This window comes from Eumetopias jubatus, unplaced genomic scaffold (assembly GCF_037043125.1).
Source record: "Eumetopias jubatus isolate StellerSeaLion01/CBP00866 unplaced genomic scaffold, mEumJub1_p1.0 scaffold_9, whole genome shotgun sequence".
In the NCBI taxonomy this organism is placed as follows: Eukaryota; Metazoa; Chordata; class Mammalia; order Carnivora; family Otariidae; genus Eumetopias; species Eumetopias jubatus.
Window position 1 is genome coordinate 37,608,790 of NW_028274815.1, and position 19,712 is coordinate 37,628,501.

The 19,712-nt window shown below is 38.0% G+C and overlaps 1 protein-coding gene across 1 annotated transcript in view; it reads left to right on the plus strand.

The window, feature by feature from the left end:
- The window catches only part of ZC3H6 (zinc finger CCCH-type containing 6), a 64,741-nt gene that overhangs the window by 20,210 nt on the left and 24,819 nt on the right, over positions 1–19,712 (plus strand). Inside the window, exons 2-3 of the mRNA XM_028122460.2 lie at positions 6,930–7,110; positions 15,004–15,126. Coding sequence (XP_027978261.1) covers positions 6,930–7,110; positions 15,004–15,126 — 304 coding nt within the window. The remainder of the gene's footprint in view (positions 1–6,929; positions 7,111–15,003; positions 15,127–19,712) is intronic.

Below are 19,712 nucleotides of genomic sequence, written 5' to 3' on the forward strand. Positions count from 1 at the left end.
TAACAGTACTGCCTTAGTCCTACCCTTATAGAACAGCATGGTACATATTCACTGCTGTATGGGTTATGATCTTTGTAGGAATTGTGATCAAAGGCCTTAGTATTTAGCCTGACTGAATATCAGAGTACTTTTGTTTTCCTTCTGTTACAAAATGAATATTTGTACCATCTGATGAAATAACAGCTGTGCAGAAGCATATATGACTCTGGAGCCCAGGCATTGGAAGACTGTGAGACAAGTAAGAATAGCCATGACTAAATTATAAGAAGAGACTAGAAGGCACTTTAGAATGATGACCAAAGTAAGGGAATCTTACTTCTAAGTCCACTTTTTTAAAGATTTTATTTATTTGAGAGAGAAAGAGCGAGCAAGAGAGCATGAGCGGGAGGGAGGGGCAGAGGGAGAGAGACAAGCAAGGACCCTGGGATCACGACCTGAGCCAAAGGCAGAGGCTTAACGGACTGACCCACCCAGGTGCCCCCTGAGTCCCCTTTTGATAGCCAAGTTGTCTTTTATTTGAATATAGATCAGCCAACTTTCCCTGTGATATTACTTCATGGGCAGCAGGAAATATTAGCAGTAATTCATATTTTTTTCTTGGCTTGCCAGCAAGAAATCTAGGGCTTATGCTATTATCCACAATCGCTTAGATCAGTGACTTTAGTTTGTTGTAACTCTGGGGCTTTGCAGTATTATCTTTTCAGTCAATGTTAATAATATCCAAATTTTGGATAACATTTTCAAGTTATGTGACCTCTGTAGTTGAAAATAGAGTCCTAATGATTCTAGCATAAAGAGAGTATCTGTTTTTTTCTCCAGGGAAATCAGTGTCCCTTCAGACACTCCCACAGAAGCATAGTCTCCTGAAGGACAAGGGAAGGAAATATCTAATATTGTCTAATTATTATATATTTTTTTAAAGATTTTATTTATTTATTTGAGAGAGAGAGAATGAGAGATAGCACGAGAGGGAAGGGGGTCAGAGGGAGGAGCAGACTCCCTGCCGAGCAGGGAGCCCGATGTGGGACTCGATCCCGGGACTCCAGGATCATGACCTGAGCCGAAGGCAGTCGCTTAACCAACTGAGCCACCCAGGCGCCCTAATTATTATATTTTTATATATAGTTGTTATCTGTATATGCAAGTTAGGTTTTGATGAGGCAAATATGAATAAGCATGTTGTTGATTCCGGAAATAAAGATTAGAAGGGTCACATATTTAAAAACAGAAGTAGAATTACTTGTAAAAAAAGTGAGTGAGAAAGAGATTCTTAGTTATCTCTGGGATACAGATAACTTTCATAGAGTTAAGCAAAATTTGGAAAGGTTGCCATAAGACTGTGGAGGATGTTAGGCTAATTAGAATTTATAATTTTGCCCATAAATTTGTACCAAGTCTCATTCTTGAAAGAATTTGTATTTGAGTTGAGGCTTTCACAAATTCTAAGGTTGGCTCAAGGAGTGAAACTTGGCTATAGCTGTAGATAGTCAAAAGGATAAGCTGAATTTCTTCAAACCAAATACGTTCCAGAGGGTGTAAGAATTTATTGGATAAAGAATGAAGATAAAAACACCTTGAAAGTTGTAGATACCTGTCAGATTTTACCACTGGTAATTTGTAAAGAGAAACTTTTGCTGAAACAAGTAAGATGAGCCATCTAGCATGTAAATGTTCAAGGTCCAGTTTGGGGATAAACATAAAATCATAAAAACTCATGTCAGGTAGCTCTGCCATGGCTCTGATATGACCAGACAGTGTTTTCCTTGAGAAGAAATAACTAGTTTGGGAGGTATAAGGTAGGGAGTTATGTCAGGTCTTTATCAAGAGGATCATACGTAAGCTATATAGGTTGAGGGAAAATATCAGAGTAGGCATGGGCAAGCATAGACCCAAGCAGGTTTTCCATTAAGGATGCTGACAAATTCAGCCAGTAAAATTCAGTTTATTACTTACATAGACAACAAATGTAGGATCACCATTGTATTAGCTCCTTGTGTCCATTGTCTCACTAGGTAACACTGAAACCAAAGAGGCCAGACAATCACAGGCAACATGAGTGGTCAGGTACCCTGTGGCTGAGGAACAGTGGCCATACAAGGAGAATATATGGAGGTGGGTTAAAAATAGCTTTGTTAGCAGCACCTCCCAAGACTGCCTGTATTTCTGTATTCTGGAGGACCATTCTGCTGGGGCTCAGGTCAGCCTGCGGTTGAGCCTTGCCTGTGTGAGCTGGGTGGAGACATGTAAGGTTGCCAGTGCCTCAGTTCAGAGCAGTTCTTCAACATTATCCATGGTAAAGGAGAAATGACAGGGTGAATTAGAACAAAAGCATGAAAAGAAAAGTGTTACAAGCAATAGTTTCAAGTATCTAGAAATTTGTGTTCTGTTGATCTTAGGATAAGCAGCCTATTTCTATAGAGTTGTCTGCTTCTGGAATGTAAAGACATCCTTGACATCCTGACAGTCACTTGGTGCCTTCTGAGAAATGTCTTTTTTCTGGTGATCATGTCATCTTTTCCCATGACGCTTGTATTTATGAGTAATAGCTTTGTAATATCATCTATCAGGAGTACTTGTATAGTCTTTTATTGAGGCTTTTGTGTTTCTTCCAGAAGACTCAGTTTCTGATCTATAGCTTGTAACAGGAGCCTTTAGGCAAGCATAAAGAAAAAGCAGAAACTACCTATGGAGGTAAGACCAAATGGTTCAGGTTAAGTTGTTTTTTTTTTTTTTTTTTAAGATTTTATTTATTTATTTGAGAGAGAGAGAATGAGAGATAGCACGAGAGGGAAGAGGGTCAGAGGGAGACGCAGACTCCCTGCTGAGCAGGGAGCCCGATGCGGGACTCGATCCCAGGACTCCAGGATCATGACCTGAGCCGAAGGCAGTCGCTTAACCGACTGAGCCACCCAGGCGCCCAGGTTAAGTTGTTTTAATAGCAACAATATCAGAATGGGGAAAAGTAGAGTCCTTTATGCAGCAAATCAGTTTATAAGGATTTAGTGAAATATACCTCAGAATAAGAACATATCATGAACAGTGAGGGCATTGAGCCATTTCAGAGTTTTTAATTAATACTACGGTACGTTATGATTTTCTCCAGTTGTCTGCAATGTAGATATTTAAACCTAGTAAAGATGCCTGGGTGGCTCAGTTGGTTAAGCGACTGCCTTCGGCTCAGGTCATGATCCTGGAGTCCCAGGATCGAGTCCCGCATCGGGCTCCCTGCTCAGCAGGGAGTCTGCTTCTCCCTCTGACCCTCTTCCCTCTCGTGCTCTCTCTCTATCTCATTCTCTCTCTCAAATAAATAAATAAAATCTATTAAAAAAAATAAACCTAGAGATAAAATCTTTTAAAACTTTATTTTTTTAAAATAACAGCTTTATTGAAATAAAATTCACCTTTTTCAAGTATACAACTCATTGGTTTTTAGAATATTCAGAGTTGTGCAATCACCACTCTCTAATTTTAGAGCTTTTTTTTTTTAGAACATTTTCATCACTCCAAAAAGAAAAACCCCATGACCATTGACAATCAATCCTCATTCCTCCCTCTGACCTACCTGGCAATCCCTAATCTACTTTCTGTCTCTATGGATTTGCCTAAGAGATAAATTCTTTTAGAAATAACAGTTGTTTACATGTCCATAAACATGAATATGCCTCTTCCTCAAAAGGATATAATCACTCTATTATTTTACATTAATGAAAAGTCATCCATATAGAATTGAACTGAGAGCTTCTCTTTTTGATTTATTAAATTTAAAAATGTGTTTTGGGTTTAGTAAACAAAAACAGCTTTCATAATGGTGTTGAGCTAATTCAAAATCTAGAGAATGCTAAGCACTCTTAATTATATTATTTCTTCTGTTTTTTATTTTTCACAGAGCTAGACTAGTATCTGATACATTAGTAGGTGCTCAATCAAGATAGCTTTATTTTGTTTTGGTGACAGAACTGGCATTAGAAGCTAGCTGTCCTCCCTGGAAGTCTCCTCTTCCATCATGCCATACATGCTTTCCATTTGTGCCCAAAGCTGATTTTGTAAAGCTAACCCTTTTTCTATCCTATTTCTTGTAACCATACACAAATTTAAATTCACAAGTTTAAATTTGTTGTGTGAACGCTAAAATGGTAAATAGTCTAAGGGAGAAGAAAGAAAAGTAAAATACCTTTCATTTCTTTTTGTCTAATGACAAATATAAACACCCCATATTTCACAGTTAAAGAATTTATGTTAAGTAGGACATAAATTCATAGGCAGCATTTTTAGCTTGAATACTTAGGTTAAATAGCTCCAGTCAAAATGTTAAGTATGAATTAGTGATTTTAAGATATAAAAAGATTTATGCTTCAAGGAGCTCAAGTTGGAAGAGAAGGGTGGTAAAGGATGAATACCCATAGGTTTTTTTGGTGCTGTTTAAATTTTGTTATGATGTAAGTATAGGCAGTAAAGTACACAATTTGTAAATGTACAACTTGATGAATTTTTTACACATAAGTATGTATATATAACGATCACCACACAGATCAATATACAAAATATTTCAACACCCCAGAAGTTTCCTTAGTACCCCTTTTTTGTCAGTTACAACCCTCCGAGAGGTAATCACTATTTTGACTTCTGTCACAATAGGTTAGTTTTGCCTCTTCTTGAAATACATATAAATGGAATCAAATAATACTCTCTTGTGTCTAGCTTCTTTTACTCATAATTGTGTCTATAAGATTCATCCATATTGTGTGTAGCAGTGGCTAATTTTTTTTTGCTTTATAGTATTTCATTATATAAATAAAGCACAGTTTATCCATTCACCTGTTGATGGTGATTTGGGTTAACAGTTTTTTACTGTTGTGACTAAAGTTGCAAAGAACATTCTTGTGCTTATCTTTTGGTGAATATATGCACTCATTTTTCTTGGAACTTCAGGTTTTATAGTGTTACAAAAGTTCAGAACGTTTTTGTTAAAACAGCCAGAATGCCAACCCTGCCTCACAAGAAATTTTTAAGTCTGCCTAAATGGATATATAGCTCTTTGATTTTATAATAGAAATTGGGGGAAGATAACATTGACTTCACTGCCAATTTTGGGTGGTATCATGTGCCTGTTCTATAATGCAAGAGTTATGAATATTATACGTTCGTTCATTCAGTGAACAGTAGGGAATCATCCTAGGGGTTAGAGATGCAGCTATGAAAGACACAATCACATCCTACTTTCCCCAACCAACATGTTCCAGTTATTTGAACATAATGCATGGAGTGTAGTGATAAAGAAAGGAGAATTATTAGGAGAGTACTTAGGGTGAAGCATCTCTCCTAAACCTGGGTAGTCAGTGGAAGCATCTCAGAGGAAATGACATCTGAACTGGGTCCAATAGAACAAAATGGAATTAGCCAGGTGAAGGAAGTGGAGGGTGGGTGTTGAGAGGAGCGGACAATGAGAGTTTTGTTTTGTTTTTTTTTTAAAGATTTTACTTATTTTTGACAGAGAGTGCACAAGCAGGGGAAGCAGCAGGCAGAGGGAGAGGGAGAGGGAGGAGCAGGCTCCCTGCTCAGCAGGGAGCCGGATGCAGGGCTCGGTCCCAGGACCCTGGAACCATGACCCCAGCCGAAGGCAGACGCTTAACCATCTGAGCCACCCAGGCGCCCGGACAATGAAAGTCTTTAAGGCAATGTTTAAAGCTTGGAGACGTGAGAAATTGAAAGTAGCTGGGAAGCAGGGACTCAGTCAGTTATAAAGGGCCTTTTGGTAGTATCACAGAGTTCTGATGTCATCCTCAGGTCAGAAAGGAGTCACTGGTACTGTCCTTTTATTATGGAAAACTTCAAACACCTACACATCCCACAATTTGAGCAATTACCAACTCATGACCAATCTTGTTGATACCACTTCCTTCCTCCCCCAGTGGATAGTTCTGAAGCAAATTTGAGACATCACATCACTGTTGAAGATTTTAAGCAGGAGAGTGACATGATCAGTTTTGCATTTTAGAAATCACATATCCCTAGTAACTTTATCTTTATAATGCACACACCATAGTTTGGTTGCTTCTCATTTGCTTCCAGTCATACAGACATTTGTCTTTCTGTACTATTTATAGCAGCTTGCATTTTTTTCAAACTGTATGGAAACATGATTAAACACTAAACTTATTTTATATACTTCTTATGTAGATAGATCATTGTTTAATTTGGTGTTAAAATACTATTAATATTTTGGCTTCTAAGGTCATAAACAGTATAAAAGTTTGTTTCTAGTTTGGTCTCCATTATAGCAAACATATTAGTATTTGGAAAGTGGAATTCAATTTATGATTTTACTATGAATATTTTTTACAAATTCAAGTTTAATTTATGATTCTTCTGTAGCTCAGGTTTTGCTCTTTATCTACCTATTGAAATCTGTTTTCTTATTGAAGATTACTTTGATGGTGAGAATTAATATAGATTACTTTTATTTTAAAGCTAATTATCGTTGTTTACATGACACTAAGTTAAAAATTCCTTCCTGTAGTAAGAATGTTTACTTACTAAAATGTTTTAGTTTAACTTTTTTTTAAAAGGTGATTCAGTAGAAGGCAACTGCTGTAATACCATGGAATAACACTGCATTCATGCATACATTCATTCATTTGGTGAGAGTCAGTGATCTTAATCCAAATCAGAGGTTGGCAAATTTTTGCTGCTAAGACTGGTTCTTACATTTTTGAAGGATTGTTCCCCAAAAAGGGAGAAGAATTTGCAACAGAAACCGTATGTGGCCTGTAAATATGCTACCTGGCCCTTTACAGGAGAAGTTTGCCATCCCTGATCTAAATGAATATAACTTAAATTCTTGGCATGTGCTTTTTTTTCTTTTGGAAATATTTTTATAAGACTCATTTTTGAATAACATTTGAAAATAAAAATGTCATTGTTTTCTACAGAGAAGATGGCGAATTAGAAGATGGTGAAATAGATGATGCAGGACTTGAAGAAACGCAAGAACAGGAAGCAAAAGAGGATGAAAAACAGAAAAATGAAAAAGCCTATAGAAAATCAAGGAAAAAACACAAGAAAGAAAGAGAGAAGAAAAAATCCAAAAGGAGAAAACGTGAAAAACATAAGGTTAGTTAGAATCTACTTTGAATTCTTTTAGTAAATTTGTATGAAATATAAAATACTGAAAATTAGAAAGTATAAATTATTGCTTATTTTATTATAAAACTTATTGTTTAGAGGGGTGCCTTGGTGTCTCAATCGGTTAAGTGTGTGACTGGATTTCAGCTCAGGTCACGATCTTGGGGCGTGAGATTGAGCCCTGTGTCAGACTCCTCACTGAGCATGGAGCCTGGTTAAGATTCTCTCTCTCCCTCTGCCCTTCCACCCTGGGTGGCTCAGTCTGTTAATCTACAATTTGTTGATTAGATATTTTTATTTATGTGATTAATAAATTTCTGAACATAAAAATTATATGAATTATCTCAAAGATTTAAAAATTAATCAAGATAACTTTTAATGCAAGTTAAAATAAATCTTTTTTTTAAATTGTATTTATTTATTTGTCAGAGAGAGAGCACAAGCAGGGGGAGCTGTAGGCAGAGGGAGAAGCAGGCTCCTGGCTGAGCAAGGACCCCAATGCAGGACTCGATTCCCGAGCCCTGATATCATGACCTGAGCCGAAGGCAGACGTTTAACTGACTGAGCCATCCGGGCATCCCTAAAATAAATCTTTTTAACTAATGGAATTATATGCAAGAATGATAATGGGTTAAGGAAAGTTTTATTCTCTCTGATATAGATTAGCAGCATTGGCATTGTCTATTTATTCATTCATATGTATTTTCATGTGCTTGCTATGGAAATCTCTGTGCTCTATGCTAGGGTTATAGTAATGAGTGAAACAGTCTCTAACAGAGATTACATTGAAATGGGAAAGAGAAGGCAATAAACAAATGAAAAACAAATGTCATCAAGAAAAAAAGAGTAGGGTGCTGCATAGAGAATAATGTAGTTTGGGATAGGGAAGAAGGGACATCTCTCTGACAGAACTCAGGGAAAAGTTGGCATCTATGGTGGGGTAGTTTTTGAAACTCCCTGAAACTCCCCTGTAAAAATAGAGCAATAAGGATAGCAAAATCAAAAACTCATTGGCAACATCTACCAAAAAATGAAGTAACAAGTTATTCCCACAAACCTTAAAAACACAAAGGGATAAGGCCAAACCACAGACAGCACCAAGACCTGTATAGGATCAGCAGCTGTGCATACTTAGGCAGAGGAAAGGTAATGGGACTTCCAGAAAACAAATTGCCAACAGGTACTCCTCTCAAATAGAGGAGTCCTCACTCCATTTGGAAAGCCATGGACCAAACTGAGAACAGCAGCAAAAGTGAGAGGGGACTTTACTAGTTTCAATTCACATGTGAATGTAAGGTGACCACATGAATTTGGATTGTGCTTGAATGGTCTGGGCCTGATGAACTCCTGATACTAATCAACCAAATCCCTCTTCTCAGACAGAGTCCAACACTGAGAATATAACTGCTATCATTAGAATCTAAACTGAGGGGCACCTGGGTGGCTCAGTCGTTAAGCGTCTGCCTTCGGCTCAGGTCATGATCCCAGGGTCCTGAGATCGAGCCCCACATCGGGCTCCCTCCTCGGTGGGAAGCCTGCTTCTCCCTCTCCCGCTCCCGCTGCTTGTGTTCCTGCTCTCGCTGTCTCTGTCTCTGTCAAATAAATAAATAAAATCTTTAAAAAAAAATCTAAACTGAGAGGACAAGCATAGTAGTGCTGGGTAAGGAAAGAAATAGATTTAAAAATGAGGGAAGGGAGCAAGCGAAGCATATTTGAGAAGATACACGACCATATTTATTAATACTTCATGCAAACAATGGAAGAAATAACCCTAGAAAACAAGATAGGACCATGATCACATTCCACGTAAGTTATTATTAAAAAAAAAAAAAAAAAAAGAGGGGCACCTGGGTGGCTCAGTCAGATAAGCATCTCCCTTTGCCTTGGGTCATGATCTCCAGGTCTTAGGATCAAGCCCTGAGCAGACTCCCTGCTCAGCGGGGAGCCTGCTTCTCCCTCTCCCTCTGCCCCTCCAGCCTGTTTGTGCTCTCTCTTGCTCTATCTCAAAGAAATAAAAAAAATCTTCAAAAAAATTTTTTTAAAGAGAGAATAATATTATTCCAGAAGAGAAATAATTCCCACAAAACATATAAAATATCTAACCTAATATTTCAAAATGATAAAAAATTTTAAGAAAGTAATATAAGCTATGATCAAACAGCATAAATATAGTTTTGTAGGAAATATCCTTTGGTCATCTAGCCAAAAAGACCAAGTCCCTTATTTTATATAAAAATTTTTGATATAGATATTTTATGCCAGAAGATAATGGAATGACATATTTTTTTAAAGATTTGATTTGAGAGAGAGAGAGTAGAGCAAGAGAGAGAGCACAGGTTGGGGGAGGAGCAGAGGGAGAGGGAGAAGCAGACTCTCCCACTGAGCAGGGAGCCCTACATGGGGCTTGATCCCAGGACCCTGGGATCATGGCCTGAGCCAAGGGCAGATGCTTAACAGACTGAGCCACCCAGGTGCCCCTGGAATGACATATTTAAATAAGATGTGGGCCAAGAATTTTATATCCAGCTAAATACTGACCTTCTGATATAAAGTTGTCAAAAATATATATATGATAGAACTCAGGAAGTATTGTTATCATGAGCCTTCCTGTAGACTCTACCAGAGAACAAGTTTAGATAACCAAAATGACTAGTTGAGAGAGAGACATCTATATACACATACATACTTCCTTGTAAAACTAAGACTAAATGATGGACATAAGAGGAGAGTGTATTATGTATCTGAACATTACAACTATAAAAAATACCAGGAAAAAAAAAATACCAGGAAAAGCAGGAGAGTATATGGCAAGCAGGATAAGCTTACTGATTGCCTTACAGTTATTAACTCAGAGTAAAAGGATGTTGCTTCGCCTTGTTATCCTGGGAATGAAAAAGAAAGAAGAGGTTACTGCTGAACTTCAGTATTGGTCCTGTTAGTAAAGAAATAGTATGCAAAGAAGGGACAGGGACCAAGGTTATTGGAAAAAGGTTGTACGAAAGAAATAATGGAGGGACACCTGGGTGGCTCAGTTGGTTAAGCATCTGACTCTTTTTTTTAAAGATTTTATTTATTTGTCAGAGAGAGAGAGACTGAGCAAGCAGGGGGAGGGGCAGGCAGAGGAAGAAGCAGGCTTCCTGCCCTGCTGAGCAAGGCCCCCAGTGTGGGACTCAATCCCAGGACCCTGGGATCATAACCTAAGCTGAAGGCAGATGTTTAATTGACTGAGCCACGCAGGCATCCCGAGTGTCCAACTCTTGATCTCAGCTCAGGTCTTGATCTCAGGGTCGTGAGTTCAAACCCCGTGTTGGGTTCCACTCTGGGAATGGAGTCAATTTATAAATAGATAGAAAGATACATACATACATACATAAATGCAAACCTTTCTAAATAACAAAAGGTATACTTCCCAACAATGCAAAATCCAACTCTAAGCTGTGTATAATAGAAAGATTTAAAAAATGGGTAAAGCTATGCAGGCAAATGCAAAGAAAGAAAAGGCAGAAGTCATAATGTTGTGGGGCACCTGGGTGGCTCAGATGGTTAAGCATCTGCCTTCGGCTCAGGTCATGATCTTGGGGACATGGGATTGAGCCCTCCGTCGGGCTCCCTGCTCAGCGGGGAGTCTACTTATCCCTCTCCCTCTGCCCTTACCCCCTGCTCATGCTCTCTTTCTCTCTCTCTCTCAAACAAATAAATAAAATCTTTAAAAAAAAAGTCATAATGTTGATATCTGAAAAAGTCAAAATTAGGTCAAAATGGCATTGGAAGAAACAAGGATATTTTATGATGTTAAAGGCTATAATTCACAATGAAGTATAAATTATTACTATTTTATATCCCCTAAAACAGCAGCTTTTGTAAAGCAAGAACTATAGGAACTGCAAGAAGAAATAGGAATACACTAATAACAGGAGATATACCAATATGCCTCTCTTAACCCAAAGAGATCAATCAAGTGGATGAAAAGGTGGTTAGGATATTAAAGAGAGATTATGTAGTGAGCTCTGAATCCTGAAAATACATCTTTCCCTTATCTTTACGGCCATACAGTAGGCCTTATAAGCTCTAATTACTTTGATAGAGTGGAAGAGCAATGTCAAACTACAATACAATAAAATTACATATTACTAATAAAGTCAAAAAACAAAATGTCTTTTTGCTTTGTAATTCAAATACCTGCTATAAATAGCCTGTGGAACACAGGGGAAACATTCAAACTGCAGAATTTCGTGAAAATAATGATAAAATCTTGATGTGTAAGTACCAACAGAATATAGCTGAAGCAGTTGTCAGGAGAAAAATTAGAGTATTTCAGTCTTTATTACTGCTATTATTGCTAGGCTAGAAAAGTAGCCGATCAAAACAAAAACAAAAAGGAAGGACTTTTAATTAAGTTACAAGCAGGGGGCGCCTGGGTGGCTCAGTTGGTTAAGCGACTGCCTTCGGCTCAGTTCATGATCCTGGGGTCCCGGGATCGATTCCCACATTGGGCTCCCTGCTCAGCAGGGAGTCTCCTTCTCCCTCTGACCCTCTTCCCTCTCGTGCTCTCCATCTCTCATTCTCTCTCTCTCAAATAAATAAATAAAATCTTAAAAAAAAAAGGAAAGGGAAAAGCAAAAATAAAATTTGATATGTTGAAGCTAAGAACTTTCAAAACCATCAAGTCCCATCTCCTTTTTAACAGCCTTTTCTTTGTCTTTTTTGGCAGATATATACCTTCAACATTTTTCTTGAAAATCTTAACTAGATCACTTAGTTCACTAGACACATTTTCTAGTTTCCATGTTACTGAATGTAGCTGTTTTTGTTCAACTTTCTGCCACTGCAGAAAGTTGAACAAAATGAGGATTTCCATTTTTCCGGTTTTAATAAGATATCCCACTTTCCTTTAAGTTGCCTCAAAGTTCAACATTTTACTAACAATAATTCAAGGCAACTTATTTATTTATTTATTTTAAAGATTTTATTTATTTGACGAGAGAGAGACAGCGCGAGCAGGAACACAAGCAGGGGGAGTGGGAGAGGGAGAAGCAGGCTTCCCGCGGATCAGGGAGCCCGATGCAGGGCTCGATCCCAGGACCCTGGGACCATGACCTGAGCCAAAGGCAGATGCTTAATGACTGAGCCACCCAGGCACCCCTATTTATTTATTTAAAGATTTATGTATTTGAGAGAGACAGTGCACGATTTGGGGGAGGGGCAAAGGGAGAGAGAGAATCCCAGGGCTCGATCTCATGACCTATGAAATCATGACCCGAGAGGAAACCAAGAGTTGGTTGTCTAACCCATTTTTTTAATTATTATTTTTTGTATCTCTACACCCAATGTGGGGCTTGAATCATGACCTGGAGATTAAGAGTTGCATACTCCACCAACTGAGCTAGCCAGGCACCCCTCATTTGAGGTAGTTTAGACTTTCACAAATACTCTCCTTAAAGTTCTTCCAGTTCCTATCCACTGCCTGTTTCCAAAATCCCTCCTACCTTTTAGATATTTCTTGTGGAAGCACAGCATTTCCAGACACCAGAATCTTATTAGTTGACTGTTGCTGCACAACATTAACCCAAACTTAGAAACTTAAAAGAATAAAGATTTATTTCCCAGTTTTTGTGGGTCAGGAATATGGGTGCAGCTTAACCAGGTGATTCCGGCTCAGCTTTTCTCATGGGATTGCAGTCATCTCAAAGCTTGACTGAGGCAGGATTCTTTTCCATGTTCACTCACATGGCTCTTGGCAGGCCTCAGTTCCTCACGGTGTGGACATCTCTACCGACTGCCTCAGTGTCCTCATGATGTTATCTGGCTTCCCCCAAAGCAGGGGAACCATAAGTGAGAGAGAACAAGAGAAAGCACCCAAGATGAAAGCTCTAGTCTTTTTTATAACCTAATCTCAGAAGTGATATACCATCTCTTCTGACCTATTTACTAGCTATTTTTAGTATAGTCCAATTGCTAATTTCAGGTTAATAATTACTACTTTTTTTAAAGATTGAGTTAATTAATTTATTTCAGATAGAAAGAGCCCATACAAGAGCAGGGCGAGGGGCAGAGGGAGAGACAGAATCTCAAGCCGACTCCTTGCTGAGCACAGAGCCCCATATGGAGCTCGATCTCACAACCCTGAGATCATGACCTGAGCTAAAAAACCAAGAGTCGGACGCTTAGCCGACTGAGCCACCCAGGTGCCCTGTTACACATATATATTTTTTTATAATAGTCTTTTTTTTTTTAAGATTTTATTTATTTGACACAGAGAGATATAGCGAGAGAGGGAACACAAGCAGGGGGAGCGGGAGAGGGAAAAGCAGGCCAGGGAGCCCGATGTAGGGCTCGATCCCAGGACGCTGGGATCATGACCTGAGCCAAAGGCAGATGCTTAACGACTGAGCCACCCAGGTGTCCCGATAATAGTCTTAATGGCTTCTTAAAGCCTATATATTTTTTTAGCCTCACTATTTTTGGAGTAGTGTGAAGAAACTTCTCCCTTAAGCAGAAACTTCTCTGGTGGTTTTTCCTGAAGCAGTTCAGTGTCTTCATTTGAGCTCTTCTTAATCAAGTCTTATCCCTTTAGTGATCTTCAAGTGGAAAGTTTTCCTTTGAGCTGGAGCTGACTTCTGCTAGAGACTTAGCAAACTTGGCTTCTGAATGGACAATGTTTAGGGGTGCCTGGCCAGCTCAGTTGGTACTCATGAGTTCAAGCCCTGTGTTGGGCTTGGAGCCTACTTAAAAAAAGAAAAAAGAAATGGGAAATATTTATTTCAAACCCTGACCAACAAATGTTAGATAAATAAGTTTGAAGCATTTCATAGCATAATTATAAAAATATTTCTTTGTATCACCTATCAAATCAGCAAAAATAACACCACCACAAAACTAAACATGAAAACATTTAAGAACAAGTGGAGGAAAATTTGTCTTTCTTAAAAGAGCCTTTAAGAATGGAGGAAAACATCCTTCTACTGTGAAAATATCAGAGTTCAATTTAGCTCAGCAAATTTTTACTGAGTCAGTATTTTCACTGATAAGAACTTTAAGAAGTCTTTAAAAAGAGTGCTTAACCTGAGAAGGTAATTATTTTGACTCAATGGAGATATGGTGACTTTTTTTTAAGAAGTACACTCATACTTTAAAAAGCTTACTCTTTTTTTTTTTTAAGATTTTATTTATTTATTTGACAGAGACACAGAGAGAGAGGGAACAAAAGCAGGGGGAGTGGGAGAGGGAGAAGCAGGCTCCCCGCTGAGCAGGGAGCCCGATGTGGGGCTCGATCCCAGGACCCTGGGATCATGACCTGAGCCGAAGGCAGACGCTGAACCGACTGAGCCACTCAGGTGCCCCTAAAAAGCTTACTCTTAATATTTGCTAATCATTATCAGTTACTTGCGGTTTCTATTTCACTTTTTTTCAAATTCGTGAGTTGGATTTATTTCATATTTATAATTTGGTATGTTTGGGTATCTTTTAGCTTTAGGGTACTTATGCAAAAGAATAAGAATTCTAAAGCCATTTTAGGTAAAAATAATTCATACTTATGTTCTGTGATCCTCTTCGAAGACATAATTTTATTGTTTTAAGATTAACTTAAATCTAAGATCACTTTCAAGCATAGAGGGGCACAAATCCTTGGACCACAGGGATGATGAGAATACTGCCATTAAATCCTTAAGAAAAGGAGAAGATATACTTTTCCTCAAAATTTTAGAGAAGTTGAGGTGGTGGTGGCCTTTGGAGCAAAGATTTTTTTGGTTAATACTTCAGAACCTACTAGGATAATACAGTCTACTTGTTGGCACTTCTGACTGAAACAAGCCTATCTAATTACTAGTTAAATTTTTTTCCTTTTGCAAGTGTAACTATTTGTTTTTTCCTTTCTTTTAGTATAATTCTCCATCTAGTGATGATAGTTCAGACTACAGCCTTGATTCAGATGTTGAACATACAGAAAGTTCCCACAAAAAAAGAGCTGGTTTCTACAGGGATTATGACATTCCATTTTCTCAGGTATTGCCTTTTTAAAACAATTGTGATCAAATATACACAGCATAAAATTTACCATTTTAACCATTTTTCAATGTACAATTCAAAGTGGCATTAAGTATATTCACAGTGTTGTGCAACCATCACCACTATCCTTTTCCAGAACTTTTTCATCATCCCAAACAGAACCTGTGTACCCATTAAATGATAACAACTCACTTCCCCCTCCCCACCAGCCCCTGGTGACCACTATTCTACTTTGTCTCTATGAATTTGCCTACTCTCTAGGCATATAGGTGGAATAATACTGTATTTGTCTTTTTCTGTCTGGCTTATTTCATTTATCATAATTTTTTGAAGGTTCATATAACATTTATCAGAATTTCATTCCTTTTTAAGGCTGGATAATATTCCATTGTATGTATATACCATATTTTGTATGATCCTCTGTTGTTGGACAGATGGATTGCTTCCACCTTTTGGCTGTTGTGATAATGCTGCTTATGAACATGGGTGGGTGATATTTCTTCAAGACCCTGCTTTCAGTTCCTTGGAACATATACCTAAGAGTGGAATTGCTGGATCATATAGTAATTCTGTGTTTAATTTTCTGAGGAACTGCCAAAATGGTTCCCATAATGGCTGCACCATTTTACATTCCCACCACAATACATGAGGTTTTCCAGTTTCTCCACATCCTTGCCAAACTTGTTATTTTCTGGGGCTTTTTTGCTTTATTTTGCTTTGGGTTTTATGTTTTTTTTTATAATAGCCTTCCTAATATGTGTGAAATGACCTCTCACTGTGGTTTTGAGGTATTGCCTTTTTTTTTTTAAGATTTTATTTATTAGAGAGAGAGAGAGTGAGAGAGCACAAGCGGGGCATGGGGGCGGGAAGGGTAGAGGGAGAAGCAGACTCCCTACTGAGCAGGGAGCCAACTTGGGACTGATCCCAGGACCTGAGCTGAAGGCAGATGCTTAACTGACTGAGCCGCCCAGGCACCCCTGAGGTATTGCCTTTTAAGGGGAAAAATGAAAATTTCAGTTTTATTCTTTGCCTTCTGATATTTTGAAAAAGTGTTTTATATTTTTCAATATAGAAAAAGACATGCAGATGTATGCTATAAATTTTAAATCTTTGAAAATCGTACATCATATATTAGATTGCTAGGGCTATCATAACAAAATACTACAGACTAGTGGTTTAAACAACAAAAGTTTATTTTCTAGTAGTCTGGAGGCTGTAAGTGCAGAACAAGATGCCAGCAGGGTTGGTAGCCTCTGAGGACCATAAGGGAAAGATCATTTTAGCCCTTTATCCCTGGCTTGTAGCTCGCTACTGTCTTGCTGCTGTGTCCTCAAATGGTCATTCTGCTGTGCATGTCTACCCCCAGGGTCTCTGTGTGTCCAAATTTCCTCTTATAAGGACATCAGTCAGATTAGATCAAGGCCCACCCTAGTGACCTCATTTTAACTTAATTACCTCTTTAAAGGCCCTATCTCCAAATATAGTCACATTCTGAGGTATTGGGGGTTAGGGCTTTCACATAAGAATTTTGTGACATCTATCTCTTTAAGTGCAAAAAATTATTTGAAGTGTTTTAAATAGAAAAAAAATTAAAAGAACATGATATACTTTATATCTTTCTCAGGCATGTTGTATTATATGAACAGTCTTCAGTGTAAATAGTATTTTGTGCTAGAAAAATCTTGATGCTCTCAGGAACACTGGGGAGTATTCAGATCAATGTGCACCTATCTGAAAAACTGCACACTTTCTGAGTTCTGGTTTCTGCCATTCTGTCAATATGCTTGTCTACAGAGTTACATTCTTTTTCCTAATTTGATGTTCCTAATCTCTTGTGAGCTCAGAAAACAAAATACTCTGTGTGTTAGAGTTTTCATTGCCTTCTGTTTCTTTATTGTCTTCTTTATAGTTGAAGTTGCTCAGTAAGTAATTATTGAATAAATGAAGTTTATTATAATATCTTCTATTAAATTTTGAAATAATTTTATCGAGTTAGGTGAACGTATCTGTATATCCAGTGTGTCTGCTGATTTTGGAGTAAATGGAGCTGCCATTTCTCAGAACATTGTAACAGTTATTCATTACTAATGACAAAATTTTTAAATATATCAAACACTGATTTGGTACCTAAATTTCATCATTTGCAGTTAGATTTATGTTTTAGAAATAATCAAAAGTTGTTTAGAGACTATTCCAAACAATGAAAAAATGCTCAGAATGATCGTTACTGTTTCAGATAGCAAAGCATTTGAAAATATCAAATAATGAGATTTATAAGGCTCTTGATTCATAAGCTGTCACTAAAAGTTATCCCAGAAAAGGAGGTATACAATATTTTAAAACAGTGGCAGAAGTATTTTAATAAATATATAGCCTTCTATGGGGGCTACTCTGAAGGACAAAATAAATTTATATGTATAGACATTACATTTGTTTTAACTGACTCATATTTTCTTAAACATTAGAGTTGTTTGTTGTCATTAAACTATTATATATCTCTACAAATACAGTGTAATTATTTTTGTTTCAAAAATTCAGTTAAATTAAGAAAAGAAAAAGGATGGTATTTTATATTTACCCACAATTTTACTTCCAGTGCTCTTGTTCCTTTGTGTAGATCTGAATTTCAATCTGGTATCATTTTTTTAAAATTTTATTTTATTATGTTATGTTAGTCACCATACATTACTTCATTAGTTTTTGACAGATTTTTTTTTTTAAGATTTTATTTATTTATTTGAGAGAGAGAATGAGAGAGAGCATGAGAGGAAAGAGGGTCAGAGGGAGAAGCAGACTCCCTGCTGAGCAGGGAGCCCGATGTGGGACTCGATCCCAGGACTCCATCCCGGGACTCCAGGATCATGACCTGAGCCAAAGGCAGTCGCTTAACCATCTGAGCCACCCAGGCGCCCCTACTTCATTAGTTTTTGATGTAGTGTTCCATGATTCATTGTGTATAATACCCAGTGCTCCTTTCAGTACGTGCCCTCTTTTTCTTTTTTTAAATTCAATTTTATTGTGTTATGTTAGTCACCATACATCATTAGGTTTTTTTTTTAATTTTTTTATTGTTATGTTAATCATCATATATTACATCATTAGTTTTTGATGTAGTGATCCACGATTCATTGTTTTCATATAACACCCAGTGCTCCATGCAGTACGTGCCCTCCTTAATACCCATCACCGGGCTAACCAGTCCCCCCTCCCCCCTCCCCTCTAAAACCCTGTCTGTTTCTCAGAGCCCACAGTCTCTCATGGTTCATCTCTCCCTCCGATTTCCCCCCCTTCATTTTCCCTTCCTTCTCCTAATGTCCTCCCTGCTATTCCTTATGTTCCACAGATAAGTGAAACCATATGATAATTGACTTTCTCTGCTGGACTTATTTCACTTAGCATAATCTTCTCCAGTCCCACCCATGTTGATGTAAAAGTTGGGTATTCATCCTTTCTGATGGCTGAGTGATAGTCCATTGTATCTATGGACCACATCTGCTTTATCCATTCATCTGTTGAAGGGCATCTCGGCTCTTTCCACAGTTCGGCTATTGTGGACATTGCTGCTATGAACATTGGGGTACATGTGGCCCTTCTTTCACTGCATCTGTGTCTTTGGGGTAAATACCCAGGAGTGCAATTGCTGGGTCATAGGGTAGCTCTATTTTTAATTTTTTGAGGAACCTCCACACTGTTTTCCAAAGTGGCTCTACCAGCTTGCATTTCCACCAACAGTGTAAGAGGGTTCCCCTTTCTCACAACCTCTCTAACATTTGTTGTTTCTTGCCCTGTCAATTTTTGCCATTCTAACTGGTGTAAGGTGGTATCTCAGTGTGGTTTTAATTTGAATTTCCCTGATGGCTGATGATGAACATTTTTTCATGTGTCTGTTAGCCATTTATATGTCTTCTTCAGAGAAGTGTCTGTTCATGTCTTCTGCCCATTTTTTGACTTGATTATTTGTTTTTTGGGTGTTGAGTTTGAGAAGTTCTTTATAGATCTTGGATACCAGCCCCTTGTCTGTAGTATCATTTGCAAAAATCTTCTCCCATTTCGTGGGTTGCCTTTTTGTTTTGTTGACTGTTTCCTTTGCTGTGCAGAAGCTTTTTATCTTGATGAAGTCCCAAAAGTTCATTTTTGCTTTTGTTTCACTAGGTTTTGGAGATGTATCTTGAAAGAAGTTGCTGTGGCCTATGTCAAAGAGGTTATTGCCTATGTTCTCCTCTAGGATTTTGATGGATTCCTGTCTCACATTGAGGTCTTACATCCATTTTGAGTTTATCTTTGTGTATGGTGTTAGAGAATGGTCGAGTTTCATTCTTCTGCATGTGGCTGTCCAGTTTTCCCAGCACCATTTATTGAAGAGACTGTTTTTTTTCCATTGGACATTCTTTCCTGCTTTGTCAAAGATTATTTGACCATAGAGTTGAGGGTCCATATCTGGGCCCTCTATTCTGCTCCATTGGTCTATACGTCTGTTTTTGTGCCAGTACCATGCTGTCTTGATGATCACTTTTTGTAATATAGCTTGAAATCGGGCAACGTGATGCCCCCAGCTTTGTTTTTCTTTTTCATCATCTTCTTGG